Source organism: Erpetoichthys calabaricus, chromosome 7, assembly GCF_900747795.2.
Source record: "Erpetoichthys calabaricus chromosome 7, fErpCal1.3, whole genome shotgun sequence".
NCBI classification, from domain to species: Eukaryota; Metazoa; Chordata; class Cladistia; order Polypteriformes; family Polypteridae; genus Erpetoichthys; species Erpetoichthys calabaricus.
The window spans coordinates 145,583,229-145,601,452 of record NC_041400.2 but is presented as its reverse complement, the minus strand read 5'-3'; the positions used below and the strand labels follow the sequence as shown (position 1 = coordinate 145,601,452).

At 39.1% G+C, this 18,224-nt stretch overlaps 1 protein-coding gene across 1 annotated transcript; it reads left to right on the top strand.

The window, feature by feature from the left end:
* The first annotated feature begins 7,835 nt into the window (after positions 1-7,835).
* Positions 7,836-12,580, top strand: pdxp (pyridoxal (pyridoxine, vitamin B6) phosphatase). Its single transcript, XM_028805511.2, has 2 exons — positions 7,836-8,660; positions 11,095-12,580. The coding sequence occupies exons 1-2, from the start codon at positions 8,060-8,062 to the stop codon at positions 11,418-11,420; spliced, it is 927 nt and encodes a 308-aa protein (XP_028661344.1). The 5' UTR covers positions 7,836-8,059; the 3' UTR covers positions 11,421-12,580.
* The last annotated feature ends 5,644 nt before the right edge of the window (positions 12,581-18,224 follow it).

The following is an 18,224-nucleotide window of genomic DNA, read 5'->3' as shown; positions in this document are numbered from 1 at the left end:
AATGATGAAGTCAAACGAATTAACGCCAAAAATGATGATTGGTTACACAGCAAATTGGTTAAATGCGTATCAATAGACTATGCTGAAACAGATGGGAAGATGTGGAAGATGAAAACATCAACTTACAATATCCCGAAGAATATCTACAACCATTAACACTAATTACTGTATAAAGAAGAATGTATCCAAGAAAGGTAATGCAGTACATCTCCCGCGGATAACATTAGATACCATAGGAGATCTTGATATGCCATTCATATTAAAATGTTAACAGTTTCCCGTTAGAATAGCTTTTGCAAAGACAATTAATAAATCTCAAAGCCAAACGTTCAAAAAAGTAATTTTATTTAATAGAGAGAAAGAAACGATATTCAATCATGGGCAGTTATATGTTGCATTGTCACGATGAAAGTCCAAACAAAGAATCAAAATTCAATGTGATATTGACGAAAATTTAATTTAAAAAATAGTTTTTACTGAGTTTTGCTCTTTGAGGGCTGAATATTTTTTCCAAAAAAACATAGTTTCTGAAAAGCAATGGTTTCACACAGAAATCAACATTAAACATCTGTTGCTGCATGCTGCAGCTGCCAGTTTGCCAAGAATGTGTGTCAGGCTTGCTGCCAGGCTGTCTTCGCGTGGCTGGGACAGCAGAAGCAGGGGTCACGGTTGCAGTGTATTGCAATCTGGTTTCTACCTCTTACCATTGTTAAGTGGCAGTCCTCCTGGCGAACATTGTCGTAGGCATGTCAGCTACATGAACCTGTTCAGCACCACCACAATTAGCTGGGGACCAGTCAGCTGAAGCTGGAACCTCACATTCGTTTTCGATCACTTGTATCAAAATCGGAGTCCGGAAAGTCATAGTCCAGTTCAGAGATAATAGGCAAAGCTTCGTCCACAGAGTATTTAGCTTTACGCATTCGCTTTGATCTCTCGCCATTATGTCAGTGCCATTTTTGCTCTTGTTTGTGCCGTACTACTCACACGAGCCCAGGAAATCTCGGTCAAACCAGTGAAGCCAACTTTCCTTCTAGCAACGAGAGTCCAACTAAAAGATAACAGTTGGTTTTGTCACAGTTTACAGTTGATTACCATCGTCAACTCCTCCTTTTGACAGAAGTCAACATCAGCCCTGAAAAAGTTAAAAAGTATTTGCATGTCAATTTCAAAGACAAACAGGACGAAATCGTATGACGCAACAAATAACTCTAATGCAATATGAAACATAATTTGCTTTCAACTTATTACGTTTTACTCTTTTTTAATATGGTTAATTACTCACTGTAATGTAAAACAGATAGTTCTATTATGCATATGCAACAAAATATCTTATATATAATTCGCCAGCCTACTCACTCACTCACTCACTCACGTCCGTCTGAAGCCGAATGCGTAGTCGCCTTCTGCGCAGCTGCCCGAAAAACCTGACGAGTCTGACATCGCAGCAGGCCGCGGATTTACAGCCGCGAAAATTCAAAGAGAAAGGCGACTTCGATTAAAGCTCTAGAGGCCTGAAAGGCGATTTCGACTACAGCTCGAGGCCTAATTACGCATTCATTCAATACACCTATATCAGGTTTATGGTGCTTATACTTATTACTATTCCATTTGTGCTCGTTTCATCTTATGTTGTCGAAACGGGCTCTTTGTCTAGTAAAATATAAATGAAAATAAAAATCAGTTTAAATTGTACAACTGCATCCCCATACGCGAGCGACAGAACCACAAAGAGGCTAGCATGTAGCGCAGGCACAGGGGTTGGTGAGCAAAGTGAGCAGGGGGCAAAGCCCCATAGTCTTTTTAAAAAAACTTTAAATGTAAACTCAAGTCTGAAAATAAAACAGGAGATAGGATGTGATGTGTAACACAAGCCACAAGATGGCACTCTATAACAAACTACATTTAACATGTACATGGCAGAAAATAGCAGTACACCTAGATGGAATTTTGTTAAAAAAAATCAGCACTTTATAAGACTTAGTTACTTTGAAAAGCCTTATAAGAAAAAGAAATGCCCATTCTAGTTTGTGTACTTGTACATTAGACATTCCCAAAATTATACCAGAAGACATGCAGTTATTGTATTTTTGTTATTCATCCAAGAAGAAATCCCTGCCTCTAATTCTTCTTTTAACTGACACCTCATTGCTCATTGTACGCTGCATATTTATAGTGGTCAGTGTCATGGTAAGCACTGCTACCTCACAGGTCCAGAAGAATGAGTTCGGTGTAGAGGCGTATTCAATTCAGTTATTCAATTTAGCTCTCAAGAAGATTTTTACTGGCCCTTTGATTAGTTCTTGTCAACTAATTAAGAAGGAAATATAATTTAGAATTTTTATTTCTGTAGGCACTTACCAGGCCTATAAAATGTGTCACTTATTCTTACTTGCTCATCCCGCCATCAGTGGTAAGAATCAGTTTTAGTGACTGATAAGGAAACAAAGTTGTCAAGATGAAAATAGAAAGATACATGTTTGTTAAATTTAGAGCAAAGCTGGGTGTTTACTGTGGAATGAGTGCTTATCAGCAATGAAGGAATATTAACTTTCGGAGGTATCTGAAGACAGCCTACTGTAACTTTGACACCAGCTTGCCACCGGGCCCCCACGGTCTCTGTCAGCAAATTCAGAGGCCATTCAAGAGCTATTACCTCATTCAACGAGGCATGCACCATTTATTTTTATGAATGCGCCATGTTCTGCTGAATGTATATATGGAAGTTGGAATTCTTGCATATGACTACCACAAAGTAGTTGAGCATCCATCACCAGCCAGCGTCTGTATTGCCGCTTGTGCATTGCGCTTACAACACTTGCATCTGATTTAACTGTTATTCTTAGATCAACAAAATGTAATTTTCTTCATTAGGTGGCAAAGGCAGCAGAAGTAAACAAGATGTCTTCTGTTAGGTAAAACAAATGTGTGTGGGGATGTACAGTGCCATTTGAAAATTGAAATGACTTGTGTCTTGACAGTGTACCATACGTACAGTTAGATCTATACGTATTTGGACAGTGGCAGAGTTTTCATAATTTAGGCTCTGTACGCCACCACAATGAAATAAAGCAATCATTATGTGATTGAAGTGTAGACGTTCAGCTTTAATTTAAGGGGTGTGGCAGTCGGCTGGGGGTTGCCTCCCCCAGACCACGAGAGGGGGGCCACCCTGGTTTGTATGGGGGCCACGGGAGCTGAGCATGGAAGCTCAACCCTGTAGAGGCCTGTGGCCACCGCCAGGGGGCGCCCGGAGGAGTGAGGAGCCCTGGATGTCAGCACTTCTGCCACACCCGGAAGTGCTGCTAGAAAGAATACCAGGGACACCCGGAGTGCTTCCGGGTGCTCATGCGGCACTTCCAACACACCAGGAAGTGCCGCAGGAACATCGTCAGAGGGCACCTGGCACACATCCGGGTGGATATAAAAGAGGCCGCCTTTCTCCAGTCGTTAGCCAGAGTCGGGAGGAAGAAGACAAAGCTCAGGAAAAATGAACAGAGGCAGTGAAGGAAGGAAGGTCCATTGGAAGGCCTGGACTTTAAGGGCGTTTGGTGCAGGGGCACTGTGTGCTGTGCGGGACTTTATTGAGGACAAAACTATAAATAAATACATGGGTGTTGGAACTATCGGTGTCTGCCTGTTTGTGTCCAGGCTGAATCTCCACAGGGGTTTACCAAAAATATCATATGAACAGTTTAAAAACAAAAGACATTTTATACATGGTCCCGCTATTTTCAGGGGCTCAAAAGTATTTGGACATTTGACTGACAGGCTGTTCCATATCCAGATGGGAGCAGTTCCCTCATTATTTCATTAACAACTAAGCAGGTAAAGGGTCTAGAAATGATTCCAAGTGTGGAATTTGCATTTGAAAGCTGTCACAGTGAACTCTCAAAGAGTTGTGCATGCAAGTTAAAACATTCCACCATTAGGCTGAGAAAACAAAACAAACCCTTTAGAGAGATACCAGAAATATGTGGAGTGGTCAAATCAACCATTTGGTACATTTTTGAAATGAAGGAACACACTGGGGAACTCAGTGACACCAGAAGGTCCAGAAAACCCCAGAAGACAACTGTGCTGGATGATTGCGTAATTCTGTCCTTGGTAAAGAAGAATCCCTTCACAGCATTTAGCCAAGCCAAGAACACTCTCCGGGAGGTAGGCCTATCATTGCCACAAATAAAATTCAGAGAAGACTTCATGAAAGTAAAGACAGAGGGTTTACCATAAAGTGCAAACCATTGGCAATCCTCAAGCTTAGGAAGGACAGATTAGAATAGACTTTGCCAAAAGGCATTTTTAAAAGCCTGTCCAGTTCTGGAACAATTTTCTATGGACAAAGTAAACTAAGATCAATATATTCCAGAATGTTGGAAAGAGAAGAGTATGGAGAAGAGAAGAAATGGCTCCTGATCCAATGAATACCACATCATCTGTGAAACATGGTGGGGCAGTTTTATGGCATGATCATGCATGGCTGCAAATGGAAGTCAGTCACTGGTGTTTATTGATGATATGACTACTGGCAGAAGTAGCAGGATGAATTCTGAAGTGCACAGGGCTGTACTATCTGCTCAGATTCAGAAAAATTATGCAAAACTGATAGGACGACACTTCACAGTACAGACAGGCAATGAGCCAAAACACACTGTGAAAGCAAACCAAGTGCTTTTCAGCAGAAAGTAGTGGAATGTTCTTCAATGGCCAAGTTAATCAACTGATCTCAACCCAAATGGACATGCATGTCACTTACTGAAGACAAAAGTTATGACAGAAAGTTCAACAAACAAGCAGCAACTGAAGACAGCTGCAGTAAAGGCCTGGCAAGTATCACTAGAGTGGAAACCCAGCACTTGGAGATGGCCATGGGTTCCAGACTTCAGGCAGCCATTGACTGTAAACGATTTTCAACCAAATATTGAAAATGATCATTATATTTATGTTAGTTTGTCCAAATACTTTTGAGCCCCAGGAAATGGGTAAGCTATGCAGAAAAATGTTTGTCAGTCCTAAATGGATCATACGATATTTTTGGTAAACTTAAATTGAAGCTGAAAGTATACACTTCAATCACATAATGGTTGTTTAATTTCAAATCCATTGTGGCGGCATATAGAGCCAAAATTTGAAAATTGTGTCACTGTCCAGATACTTATGGACCTAACTGACACCAGGCATTGTGGCTGGAATACTTCAAGGCTGCTTACTGGGCCGGGATGCCAGTTTAATGAAAGGACAGGGGGACACCAATTACATGGACTATTTGCTCCTCCTGATACAATAGGTGTCAGTCTTCCTGGGCTGCTGTGTTTCATGGGTACTGTCAGGGGGAGCTGCAGGGGTAGACCATCCCCAGTTTAAATAACTTCTATCTGACCTGGAAGTGCTTCCAACCAAGTAATCCTGGGACTGGCATAAAGGAAGCCTCTCAACCTCATCCAGGTGAATCAGAGTCGGAAAAGGAGCTGGACAACACTCATCTGGAGGAATGAAAGGAGAGGACGAAAGACAGAAAGATAGAGAGTATAGGAGGAATTGTGCCTATGCTGTGTCGGTGAATAACCTGTGAAGGTATTTGTTAAATTACTACTTGAACCTAGAACTTGTGTTGGTGTGTTGGAGGGTTTGGGGGCTCAGTGGTGCCCCCTACAAGTCACAATGTCTATTAATACATTACTATACATTTTGTGTAGTATATAGTAATTGACTGTGACATCCATCTAAGATGGGTTGAAATCTAAGTAATCAACGTGGGCCTCAGCATTAATGCTTGCATTACACCATGCAATGCATACTTCTCTATTATATGCCATTTTGTATGGGATTGGAAAAAGCAGAGTTAATGTTCATGATGCGCCAACTGTTGGAATGACAAATGCAATACGTTTTTTTGCTACAAATATTTGTGATGTGCCATCTTTTGGAATGACAGAGACATAGCAACTGGATGGACACACAGACACTTCTCCGTTCAATAAGGTGGCTATGTGCTCAGAAATATGCAATTTACCAATGAGTGGTCCAGTGAAGCCTGACCTTCTAATATCCTTATGAAGTTACGGTCTCCACCGAGAGATAGTTCCCGCAATCACTGTGACTTTGAAGTCTTTCTCACAGTGTCCATTGCTGTTGGAGCGAGCTTCTACAGGATCATCTCTATTGCCATGCTTAATGTGAAAATTCATTCATTGGCGGAGTGTTTGTCGAGTTTCTCCCACATAGAGTGTAGTATTGGAACATTTCACACACAGAATGACAAGAACATCGCATAAATGAATCATTTTCCTGCAGATCAGCTAATGTGGTCTACTCAGTTCTATGTATGAAATGTCCTAACACTGCACTCTGTGTGGGAGAAATTTGACAAACACTCCGTCAATTAATGAATTCACGCAGGTTTCACAGTAAGCATGGCAAAAAAGATATTCCTGTAGGAGGACCTCACTACAGCAGCAATGGACACCGTGAGAAGGATTTTAAAGTCACAGTGCTTATGGCAACTTCAAGACACAGCAGGACAGAAAAAAATGGGAAGTTAAACTGATGCTAAAATTTAACACATTACAACATGGTTTAAATTGAGACAAGAGTTTTATGACCAGATATGAGAACTGTTTAATTCTCTCTGTCTGAACCAATTTGACTACTGATCCACATTGTGAGGAAAACTCAACAGAGTCTTCAAAAGACTTTGTTGGGCAGTTATCTTGTCAAAAGATCTTGTTCTCCTCTCTTGCTAAATAAATCATAATCTGGAGAGGTCTGTTACTTTTCAACATTGAAGATGTGCCACTTAAAGATTTTGCTTCTTTCCTAATGTACTGTATATATAAATACAGGGAACACCAGTTTTTGTGATACATCTTGCCTGAAGAAGGGGCCCGAGCTGCCCGGAAAGCTTGCATATTGTAATCTGTTCAGTTAGCCAATACAAGGTGTCATTTTGCTTGACTTCTCATTCCATCCATAATGGCTAACACGGTACAACACGCTAATACTAAATACAATTGAAGAGAAACTAACATAAAAGTAACACCCTGTTTATAACGCATTATAATTTATAATGAGCAACTGTATGACATAATTATGTTTTTGAACGTAAAGAGTAATATAACTAAATTACCTTGAAAAATAACGTTCTCCATACTACTTGGGACACACTGATGTCATGCTTGTTTTTGGATTAACGGAGGCCGATTACATGACGTTTAACTTTTGCCAAGGGTTAATTCCCAAGGTGGACTCGCACATGTAAACACAGATTTATTTTTTTTAAGAATACAGGTTTCTGTTTTAATCGGGTTACTTACTTTATCCTGACTTTTAAAAGCACTCGGTATGACGGAGACTGGGCAAAGATGGTTGTAAAAGCAGTTGTTTCGACATAAAAAAAAAATCCATTATTATCTTTTCAGTGTAGCTTTGTAGATTTTTTCATATCTATCTACTCAATATCAAGTTAGCAAAACTGTCATAATAAGTCGATGAGGACTGTAAAAGAAGAAGTGTACATTTCTGACATCAAATGGTGTACGAACAAGGATCGCTGGAGTTCATCGTGCAAACCTCCACGACCCCATTAACGTATTTATTCCTAGATATAATGCTGGGGATACATTTTAAGTAATCTGATTGTAGTCCATTCAATCAAAATCATGTACAATTGTTTGTGAGCGTAGTATTCCTTCGGCAACTTTGCCAAGAAGTGCCAATTCCCTCACCGAAACGTATCGCTCCTGCTTCCGTCTCTTCCTTTATGAACCGCTATTGGACTGAACAAGAATGAATGGCTTCGAGAGGTCCGCTATTGGCGAACCATCTCGAAAAGGGCAGACCAACTGCGGGCCTTCATCTGACTCGACAGGTAATGCCTTTCATTTTAGGTGGTGTAAATAGATTGGAGATGCTCCAATCTGCGGATCGTTTCCTTGCTATCGTTTAATTAAGTCATGCTTCTGATAAAGCCCCATCTGTAAATCGCTCGGGTCAAAGTCACGGGGCCCGCGCTTGTCGGCGTGGTGACGTCATCGCCCGGCTACACAGACACAGCTCCAGAATGGCTGGCGCAGTGGGCAGCAGGAGCTGCAAGAAAATTAGAGGCGCGCAGATCAGAGAGCTTCTGGAGGCAAAAGCCAACGTTCTCTTTGACTGTGATGGGGTGATCTGGGATGGCGAAAAGGCCATCCCTGGCGCACCGGAGGTAGTGAGCTTGTTGAAGCAGCAAGGCAAAAGAGTGTTCTTCGTGACCAACAATTGCACCAGGCCGCGGGAGCTGTACATGCAGAAGTTTTCGCGGCTTGGGTTTACCGGGGTCGAACAGGAGGAGATTTTCAGTTCGGCCTACTGCTCGGCGGTATACTTGAAGGAGTTCGCCAGTCTGCAGGGTAGAGTGTACGTGATCGGTGGCGATGGGGTGCAGAAGGAGCTGAAGGAAGCTGGGGTGCCCTTTGTAGAAGGGGAAGTGGACGTTCCTGGGCAGACCATCTCTGACTGTCCGCTGGAATCGGATGTCAAAGCGGTTCTGGTGGGCTACGACGAGAAGCTGAATTTCCTTAAACTAGCGAAAGCCTGCTGCTATCTTCGGGATGCCGAATGTCTGTTTGTGTCAACAGATCCCGACCCTTGGCACCCGGTCCGAGGTGGCAGGATAACTCCAGGTAAAGGGCAAGTAGGCTTTTACTGTGTCAGTGAAGGATTGATCGAATGCGATTCATTTTGTCGCGTCGACGCAATAAATTATAATATATGACGTTTGAATTAAGTATTTTGAAGCAGGGAGTTTGATTTTACTCGTCTAGTGTGCAAATGGTGACAGTATGCAGAGGTCCATTTTTGGAGAGACGCTTCATTGTTTTTGGGTAGACAGGCATCAATGAATGTTGTTCAGTGATATGCCCCCCGGTGTGGTGGGGGATTAGGGCATGAGCACAGTCATTATTTCTTTTGTACAGAAAATGCGTTTCACATGCCTCTCTCAGTTTCAGGCCAGGGGATGTGCCTGTCAGTATGTATACGTTTATATAATAATGCAAGTATTTGTTTAGGGATATATCTGTTGCGTTGTCAGTGCCTGGAAAGTAGTGACATGGTCTGTTAAGGTCTCGGTGCAGTTCATTATCGAAGCACCCTTTTAATATTTAGCATAATTGCTTCTTGTCACTTAGCTCCTTAGGCTCACACATTTTGTTGTTCTTATTAGCCTGTGTGACTGGAATTGGTCGTGAGACTTGAGTCAGAATAAACATATTTAGGAAATGGATAGACCAGCAATGTATTTTTGATGTGATAATCATTTAGGCATTGAACTGTCGTATTCATTTATACATGCAGTGCCATTCGTTTTAGTTTTTAAGCTTTTCAAGCACAAACGGCCGTTAAATGCAGTTTTCTTGTTATGCAGTAGTGGTGGTATTAACACTTTTTGCTTGGGCAGTTGTTTTCCATTCAAATATAACCTATGAACATCCATGTTTAATCACTTTAGGTTACTTAACTTTTGATGTAAAGCAATTTCTTTATTAAATAGTGTCTGTCACAAAGATCCAGCAAGCTGGTGTAGAAAGTTTTCAAATTGGCAGATAAGCATTTTACTTCCAACTGGATGTTTGACCAGAAGTAAGCCACATAAACCTCCCAGTACTCTCTACGCATGAAAAATAACATAGTGTATATAAACATATGTAAAGTATCCAAATCTTCTAAATCCATCCATTCACCTATTCTCTGAGCAGTTTAATGTCACTGGCATGTGACATTTTAAAGTCACCTTAAGTAATATTAATAATTACACAATATTAAGTAAAAAATCAGTTCTATTTAAATTACACAATTTCTCAAAAAGTATTTGTGTAAAAATTTTGTAACTCAGCAGGGCTGCAGACTTCAACAATCCCACTTAAATTATTAAACAATTCCTACATCAGTTATCATAGCATGTAGGTCAAATGGTCTTTGTATGATATGGAGGTTAAGTACTGAACCAAACTGGACAAAAAACGTCAGGCCTAGAGCCTGTAACAAGACAAACACGGCGCATCTTGTTTGAAGAAGATATGTCAATTTTTTCAGACGTCATCGTTGTACTGTACATACTGTGGGTCACAGCACTCAGGGTTGCTTGTTCTAAATTTTTCTGTCTTTGCTAGGATGTAGTCTTCCAGGAGCACTACACAACGCAAATAAAGCATGATTTTTGTACAAAATTTGTAAATGTGTATATCAATTTTGATTTTCCATGGACAGCCATACAGACACCAAGATAAAATCGTCGTTTTCAGCATCAACAGAATCAGAATCTAAACCTTATTTCGATAGTGAATTTTTGATTCTATTACCAAAGCTTCCTTTAACATGGAAGTAAAACATAAGGGAAGACAAGTCAAAAAGAATATTTACTAATTTCCAAAGCAGCTCAAGCATAAAATAAATACCCAGAAGGACTACAGGAGAGAAAACATGTCCTTCTCAAAAAACCTTTCATAAATATTTAGAATCATGGAGTCTTGTAGTATAAATCTGCTATTGGATGATGACACAGAACTAAATAATTAAGAAAACTGGAATTTTCTTGATGTAATTTGGAGAAGGAGATGGTAAGATGTTACACTAGGGTGGTAGCATAGCCTTGACAGCCCCAGGGTGGGGGGGGGGGTTCAATTACCAGCTCAACAACTCCAAGTTCACCTCAGGCTAGTGGGTTTTATACTGGGTTTTCATGGGGTACTTTGGTTTCCTAACAAATCTCTGAGATATACATGGTAGGGTGATTGCACTCTCTAAATTGGTCCAGTGTGGGTCAAGTGTGCCAAGATTTGAATCCGGTGCTGGTGTAGAGCCCATAAGTCCTTCTTTGTTTTAAATGGGCTAGGAAAGTTGCTAGATGGTGACTAAACAATAGTGATATCTACTTATGTTTAGTATTTATAACTAAGTTGTTTTCTAAATTCAACAAAATCTAAAATGACTAATGATTTATTGTTTACAGTAACCATTCTTGAAGTCATACTAATGGTTTAACTAACAACCAGGAAACATTTAGCAGAGGGTGATGCTACCATTCACAATAACACTGTCATTTATTTAACCCTCCAGGATCTGGAAGTTTAACTGCAGCGGTGGAAACTGCCAGCAACCGAAAGGCCATAGTTGTGGGAAAGCCCAGCAAGTTCATGTTTGAGTGCATCGCAAGCCAATTTGATGTTGACCCTGCCCAGTCAGTCATGGTTGGTGATCGGCTGGAAACAGACATTGTTTTTGGTTCAAACTGTGGGCTTTCAACGATGCTGACCTTAACTGGGGTGTCCACTTTTGAGGAGGCACAAGCTTATATGGAGCGTGACACCCCAGAAACGCAGAGTATGGTGCCTGATTATGTGGTGGACAGCATTACTGACATTTTACTGGCACTGAAAGAATAAATGAAGTATCCCATGATAATATTGATCAAGAAGAAGCCTCTTAAAATAAATGGAGTCCTGGCCTTATTCACTGTAATTTTATGTTGAATATTTTTTTAGTAAATTATTGTAGTACCATTACATCATAAAACCAGTGTTTTTTGATTGTGAAGTGTCTATCTGGGTGCCAAATTTAAAATGTTTATACTTGATGTAGAAACCGTACAACACACACATACGTTCACGCTGCAGTCAGAGTGTCATTAAATGTTTATCCTGAGGATTCTTCCTTGAGAGAGAGAGAATATCTATGTGTAAATAAACAAGTACTCAGTAAACAGGTACTGGTAAAGGTTGAAAAGAAGGAATTTGTTATTTTAAAAAAACAAAACAGTGTTCCAGTTTGAAAAGAATCAAAAAAGATCTGGTAACACTGTTTTTCAAAGTTTATCCAGAATATACAAGTGTTTCTCAGCACCACAGAAGTCTGAAATTGAAGGACCATATACAATTAAATACTATACCATTATTAATAGGCTTTCTGGTACTATATTTGGGTTAATTAAATGAAAATGATAAAATAAATTAAGACGGTTGAATAAAAATTATACTTTCTATTAGCTACTTTTTAAATACTGGAAGGGTCCATAGTGAGAAAATAACATTACGCACACACTTCGAAAGATTCTTTTGTTTAAGACATTTCTGTAATTATTTGGGTGACATAACATACTTATGGGGGGACAGGGTAAGGTGAAAATTAAGTTAGACACACACATTAGTTTAACTTCATTGTGTTTGAAACTCCATGACAGAAAAAGAGCATACACATTGTATACAGTTTCTGTCACCTTACTCTTCAGAACAGACTTTTCTGTTTTTGATTTCCTAAAACACAGTACACCAGTGTATTAATTCTGAAAATGTTTGCACATGTAAGGAAAGGCAATATCAACATAATTTATGTCATCAGTATTGGTTAGGTTTAAGAGTTATAGCAATGCTTAGAAATTTGAGTTTTAGGATTAATATAAACACTGGAACAAATACTGCACATTATGAACCTTTCTTTTACCCACAGGTATGGGACCACATTTTTAGACTGATGTTTAATGTAGTGACTGTTTTAAGTGATACACTAAAGTTCTAATGTAGAATTCAGTATATTTGATCAAATGGGGGGGGGGGGGGGGGGGGGAAACGGAATGAAAAAAGGGCTTGTTTGGGTCAGTGGATTCTTGGCTCAGCTACTGATTTTTTTTTTTATTAACTATACACAATATTGAGTGACCACAGTGTTTTTTTTCCTACAGAGCTGTTCACTTCTACATTTTTAGTAATGTCACAGCAGGTGCTCACCATTGTTTAATCAATGCCATTAATATTTTGCAATATAATCAGTTCTCATCAAGTAGCTGTCTTAAAGGTGGAAGAAAATGATGTTCATAATAAATAATGTAACTAAATAACATAAATAATGGCTTGCCGGAAGGGCGGCACGGTGGCGCAGTGGTAGCGCTGCTGCCTTGCAGTAAAGAGTCCCGGGTTTGCTTCCCGGGTCCTCCCTGCGTGGAGTTTGCATGTTCTCCCCGTGTCTGCGTGGGTTTCCTCCGGGCGCTCCGGTTTCCTCCCACAGTCCAAAGACATGCAGGTTAGGTCGATTGGCGATTCTAAATTGGCCCTAGTGTGTGCTTGGTGTGTGGGTGTTTGTGTGTGTGTCCTGCGGTGGGTTGGCGCCCTGCCCGGGATTGGTTCCCTGCTTTGCGCCCTGTGTTGGCTGGGATTGGCTCCAGCAGACCCCCGTGACCCTGTGTTCGGATTCAGCGGGTCGGACAATGGATGGATGGCTTGCCGGTTTATTGGAGCAATGTAATTTTCAGATAGCTGCTATGTTAATTTTTTTTAATTTTTTTTGTTAAATACACCTAGTAGGTATCAATTTTGGGTGTTGCCTCTGAACTATGTGTATTTTTATTTATTGCAATTGTGGACTATAAATGTGAAACAAGAAAAACTGTCTCATTCTGTTTACATTACAAATGAAAAAGTACTGTACAGTGTATACTGTCTTATAAGGCAGCATTGAACTGTGAAAACTTGCCTATAGTTTCTAGCTATAAAATTCACAATTTCAGCAGAGAAATAATGTGTATAGGTAGGGAATTTTCATAGTTTTCAAAATTAAAATAAACCAGGGATTTTTCTTTTTCTCATAATGCTGATATTAAATTGCTAGCCATTTTATTACTTAACTGTTTTTTGTTTGCTAGCCAACAGATTAAAAGCATTCTTATGGCACACTACAATTTAGCCATACTTTCTCACTTATAATGAGATTTAAGAGTCATTCCAGACTAAAGACTTTTTTTCTTTATTGTTAATTTCTCATACCCATGTACATGAAACCAACTATTATTTTATTGCACATACGTTATGTTTAAAAGCATTAATAAGGAGGCATAAATTTAATTAATTGCATCCTTGTGACACACTGTAATATGCCATATCTTCCCAAATGCTTAAATAGTGTAATGGTTAAAGTCTAAGGTCCATAATTTAATTAGAGAACGCATAGTTATCTCATGTAAAGCTAAACAGTTTGAAAGGCACAAACAGTATGCAGAATTGAACAAAATGAGTGATTGGAATTCCATTTTTGTAAGTTATTTTTTTTTTTAAATATTATTCATCTACTTACAGTCAGTTACTGGAATTTTATAATTCTGGCTGTGACTCTATGGTGTTTTCAGAAGTGAAAAGGCAAATTGTTTTTTGATATATGTCACCAAACAGAAAAACAAAAAAAAGAAATGTAAAGTGTTCTTCCCTTCACTTCAAGTGTATTGCATTTTGTGACATTTGAAATTAGTTTGGGGACAAATTAAGATCACTTCACCTTGCAGAACAAGTCCTCATAAGTGAATAATATTTGTATTTGAAGTGTTTTGAAGTACATTACATCTTAAAATATTCAAATAAAAATAATGAGTTTTAAGATTCTCAGAACTTATTTACAGTGTTGCACTTGTATTTTCCCTTCTGGGTGTGGCAGTCATTTTCTGTTGTGCTTGTTAACCCAAGCTTTATTTTATTTCATTGTGTAAATGAGACACATAGAGTGCACTAACTTTGTCTTTTGCCTACTTGGGTAAATCATATGAATGAAGATATCTAGGTTGTCAGTAACCTTCTCTGCTTTATTGGATTATAAATAGGCTGGAGACAGCTTCACGTAAATCATCTTTAAACATCGTGCTGCATAAGTAAATGAGGGAAATGCCACACCTCTTAATATTTATGATCCAGATGTAATACATGTCTTCATTTCCAAAGTACTGTATAATTTAGCAGATGTGTTTTTTTTATTTATTGTTCTCATTGTTAACGTTTTGTATGAATATTGCAGAACAACATTATTGGGTATAGTCTGTGCCTTGTAGAAATAATTTCATAAATTGGTATTTAAAAATAGAATATGGTTAGTTGCATTGATTTGTTATGATGTGCTTCCCATTAATATTTGCTATGGGTATGTAATTTATTTTTTTCATTTACGAGTACTTTGGTCACATTCACATCTCTGTTCATAAATGACTACTGGTTACTTAACAGCATGTTAAAAGGATGTGATGTACCTGTGAATAAATAAACTATATGAACATAAGCTGTTACTCTGTACTTGTTATTATGGTGAAATGGAATACCCAAACTTTATAAATGTTCTGAAGTCAAAACCTTTAACAAAAGATAAATGGGACAGGAGGGTGGAGTACTGTTTAGCACAGCTACCTCAAAGAACCAATCTTAATTTCAAAATAATAATTACACCCCAGACACAGAAGTGTGCATGAGTTCCTGATTTTATGTAGGTTTTTTTTTTTTTTTGTAGTTACTTGCTAAAAACACAGCAAACATATATGTGCAGTTGGTAGTGTTACTTATTCACGTCATGTTCACGTAAGACTTCTTCCCACAGTCCAGACATGCTGTTATGTTGTGTGATTGTGTCCTGTGATAACTGGAATTATATCAGCAACAACAAATGCAGTTGTGAATTGGAGCAACAACATCTTTCAGTGAATAACGTGCAGTGCTTAAAACATGAATAGTCATCTGTTGAAATCAGGGGCAATCCATTACTGACATATGAATATGCCTCCTAAATTCCCCTTTTTTATTTGTACTTGAATCATTTTCCTAGTAAAGATTAAATAATTACCATATAAATATGCATATTAAATTCATCTTTTTAATTTACTGTATATTTGAATCATTATCCTAGTAAAGAGAAAATCAATCACCTGAATCTTTGTGTATAAAGACTGAAATCCTAAAAAGCATGCTGCTGATTGACGTATTGCATTTAGGGTTTCAATTTTTGGACACTGAATTTATAAACTGTTCCTATGTAAAGGTCTCTGATTTTAAATTTGACATACAGTATTTAAAAATGGCATTTGTGGAGAAGAAAACCAACCTTTAGCTGTGCTGCAAAATTTGGTCTAAATACAAACACGGGATGCACTGCTGAAATGTAGAGTACCTGATGCCAACACTAGTACATTTAATTCATATTTTATATTAAATGAATTGTGCATGCAAAACAATAAGGCTCCCTGTGACAGTATAGTGTCATAATAAATGATTCTGGGAATGTGGTATCTTTTTATGTTATAAGTAAATAAACCTGTTATCAGATCAATCCTTGACATTTCTGAGGCACTGGAAAAGAATGCACATCCACACACTCAGTGACCCTTCAGTTAGGTACATTTGCCTTCCCATGTAATTAAATTTTGTCAAGAGACACTGGCTTAAATATAGACATGTGTTCAACCCAGAGGGAAAATGGAGAAGGCTGAAGATTTACTGTATGTGGTTTGAACACTGCATTGTATTTGGCAATGGATAAACAACTCTTTCTCAATCAAAAAATATTCTGCCAATGTTGGTTCTGTAGTCAGACACAGACCACTGACAAATTAAGCTCATGATGGCTGCTACATGTGTACTATGGAAGGCTATGGACAGTGAGCTACAGTTAGGTCCATAAATATTTGGACAGACACAACTTTTTTCTAATTTTGGTTCTGTACATTACCACAATGAATTTTAAATGAAACAACTCAGATGCAGTTGAAGTGCAGACTTTCAGCTTTAATTCAGTGGGGTGAACAAAACGATTGCATAAAAATGTGAGGCAACTAAAGCATTTTTTTAACACAATCCCTTCATTTCAGGGGCTCAAAAGTAATTGGACAATTGACTCAAAGGCAATTTCATGGGCAGGTGTGGGCAAGTCCGTCGTTATGTCATTATCAATTAAGCAGTTAAAAGGCCTGGAGTTGATTTGATGTGTGGTGCTTGCATGTGGAAGGTTTTACTGTGAACAGACAACATGCGGTCAAAGGAGCTCTCCATGCAGGTGAAAGAAGCCATCCTTAAGCTGCGAAAACAGAAAAAACCCTTCAGAGAAATTGCTACAATATTATGAGTGGCAAAATCTACAGTTTGGTACATCTTGAGAAAGAAAACAAGCACTGGTGAACTCAGCAATGCAAAAAGACCTGGACGTCCACGGAAGACAACAGTGGTGGCTGATCGCAGAATCATTTCCATGGTGAATAGAAACCCCTTCACAACAGCCAACCAAGTGAACAACACTCTCCAGGGGGTAGGCGTATCGATATCCAAGTCTACCACAAAGAGGAGACTGCACGAAAGTAAATACAGAGGGTGCACTGCAAGGTGCAAGCCACTCATAAGCCTCAAGAATAGAAAGGCTAGATTGGACTTTGCTAAAGAACATCTAAAAAAAGCCAGCACAGTTCTGGAAAAACATTCTTTGGACAGATGAAACCAAGATCAACCTCTACCAGTGTGATGGCAAGAAAAAAGTATGGAGAAGGCGTGGAACAGCTCATTATCCAAAGCATACCACATCATCTGTAAAACACGGTGGAGGCAGTGTGATGGCATGGGCGTGCATGGCTGCCAGTGGCACTGGGACACTAGTGTTTATTGATGTTGTGACACAGGACAGAAGCAGCCGAATGAATTCTGAGGTGTTCAGTGACATACTGTCTGCTCAAATCCAGCTAAATGCAGTCAAATTGATTGGGCGGTGTTTCATGATACAGACGGACAATGACCCAAAACATACAGCCAAAGCAACCCAGGAGTTTATTAAAGCAAAGAAGTGGAAAATTCTTGAATGGCCAAGTCAGTCACCTGCTCTTAACCCAATTGAGCATGCATTTCACTTGTTGAAGACTAAGCTTCATACAGAAAGGCCCACAAACAAACAGCAACTGAAAGCCGCTGCAGTAAAGGCCTGGCAGAGCATTAAAAAGGAGGAAACCCAGCATCTGGTGATGTTCAGGAGACTTCAGGCTGTCATTGCCAGCAAAGGGTTTTCAACCAAGTATTAGAAATGAACATTTTATTTCCAGTTATTTCATTTGTCCAATTACTTTTGAGCCCCTGAAATGAAGGGATTGTGTTAAAAAAATGCTTTAGTTGCCTCTCATTTTTATGCAATTGTTTTGTTCACCCCACTGAATTAAAGCTGAAAGTCTGCACTTCAACTGCATCTGAGTTACTTCATTTAAAATTCACTGTGGTAATGAACCAAAATTAGAAAAAAGCTGTCTCTGTCCAAATGTTTATGGACCTAAATGTAACTGCTGGATACAACAATGGTGCCAAGAGAGTTATCAGTGTTACTAACCATTGTACTTTGTTACAGATCAGGTTATGGTCATCAACCAAGCACTTTTCCCGTCAGTATAAACAATAATGCTACCATACCAAAGGTTTAAAGAA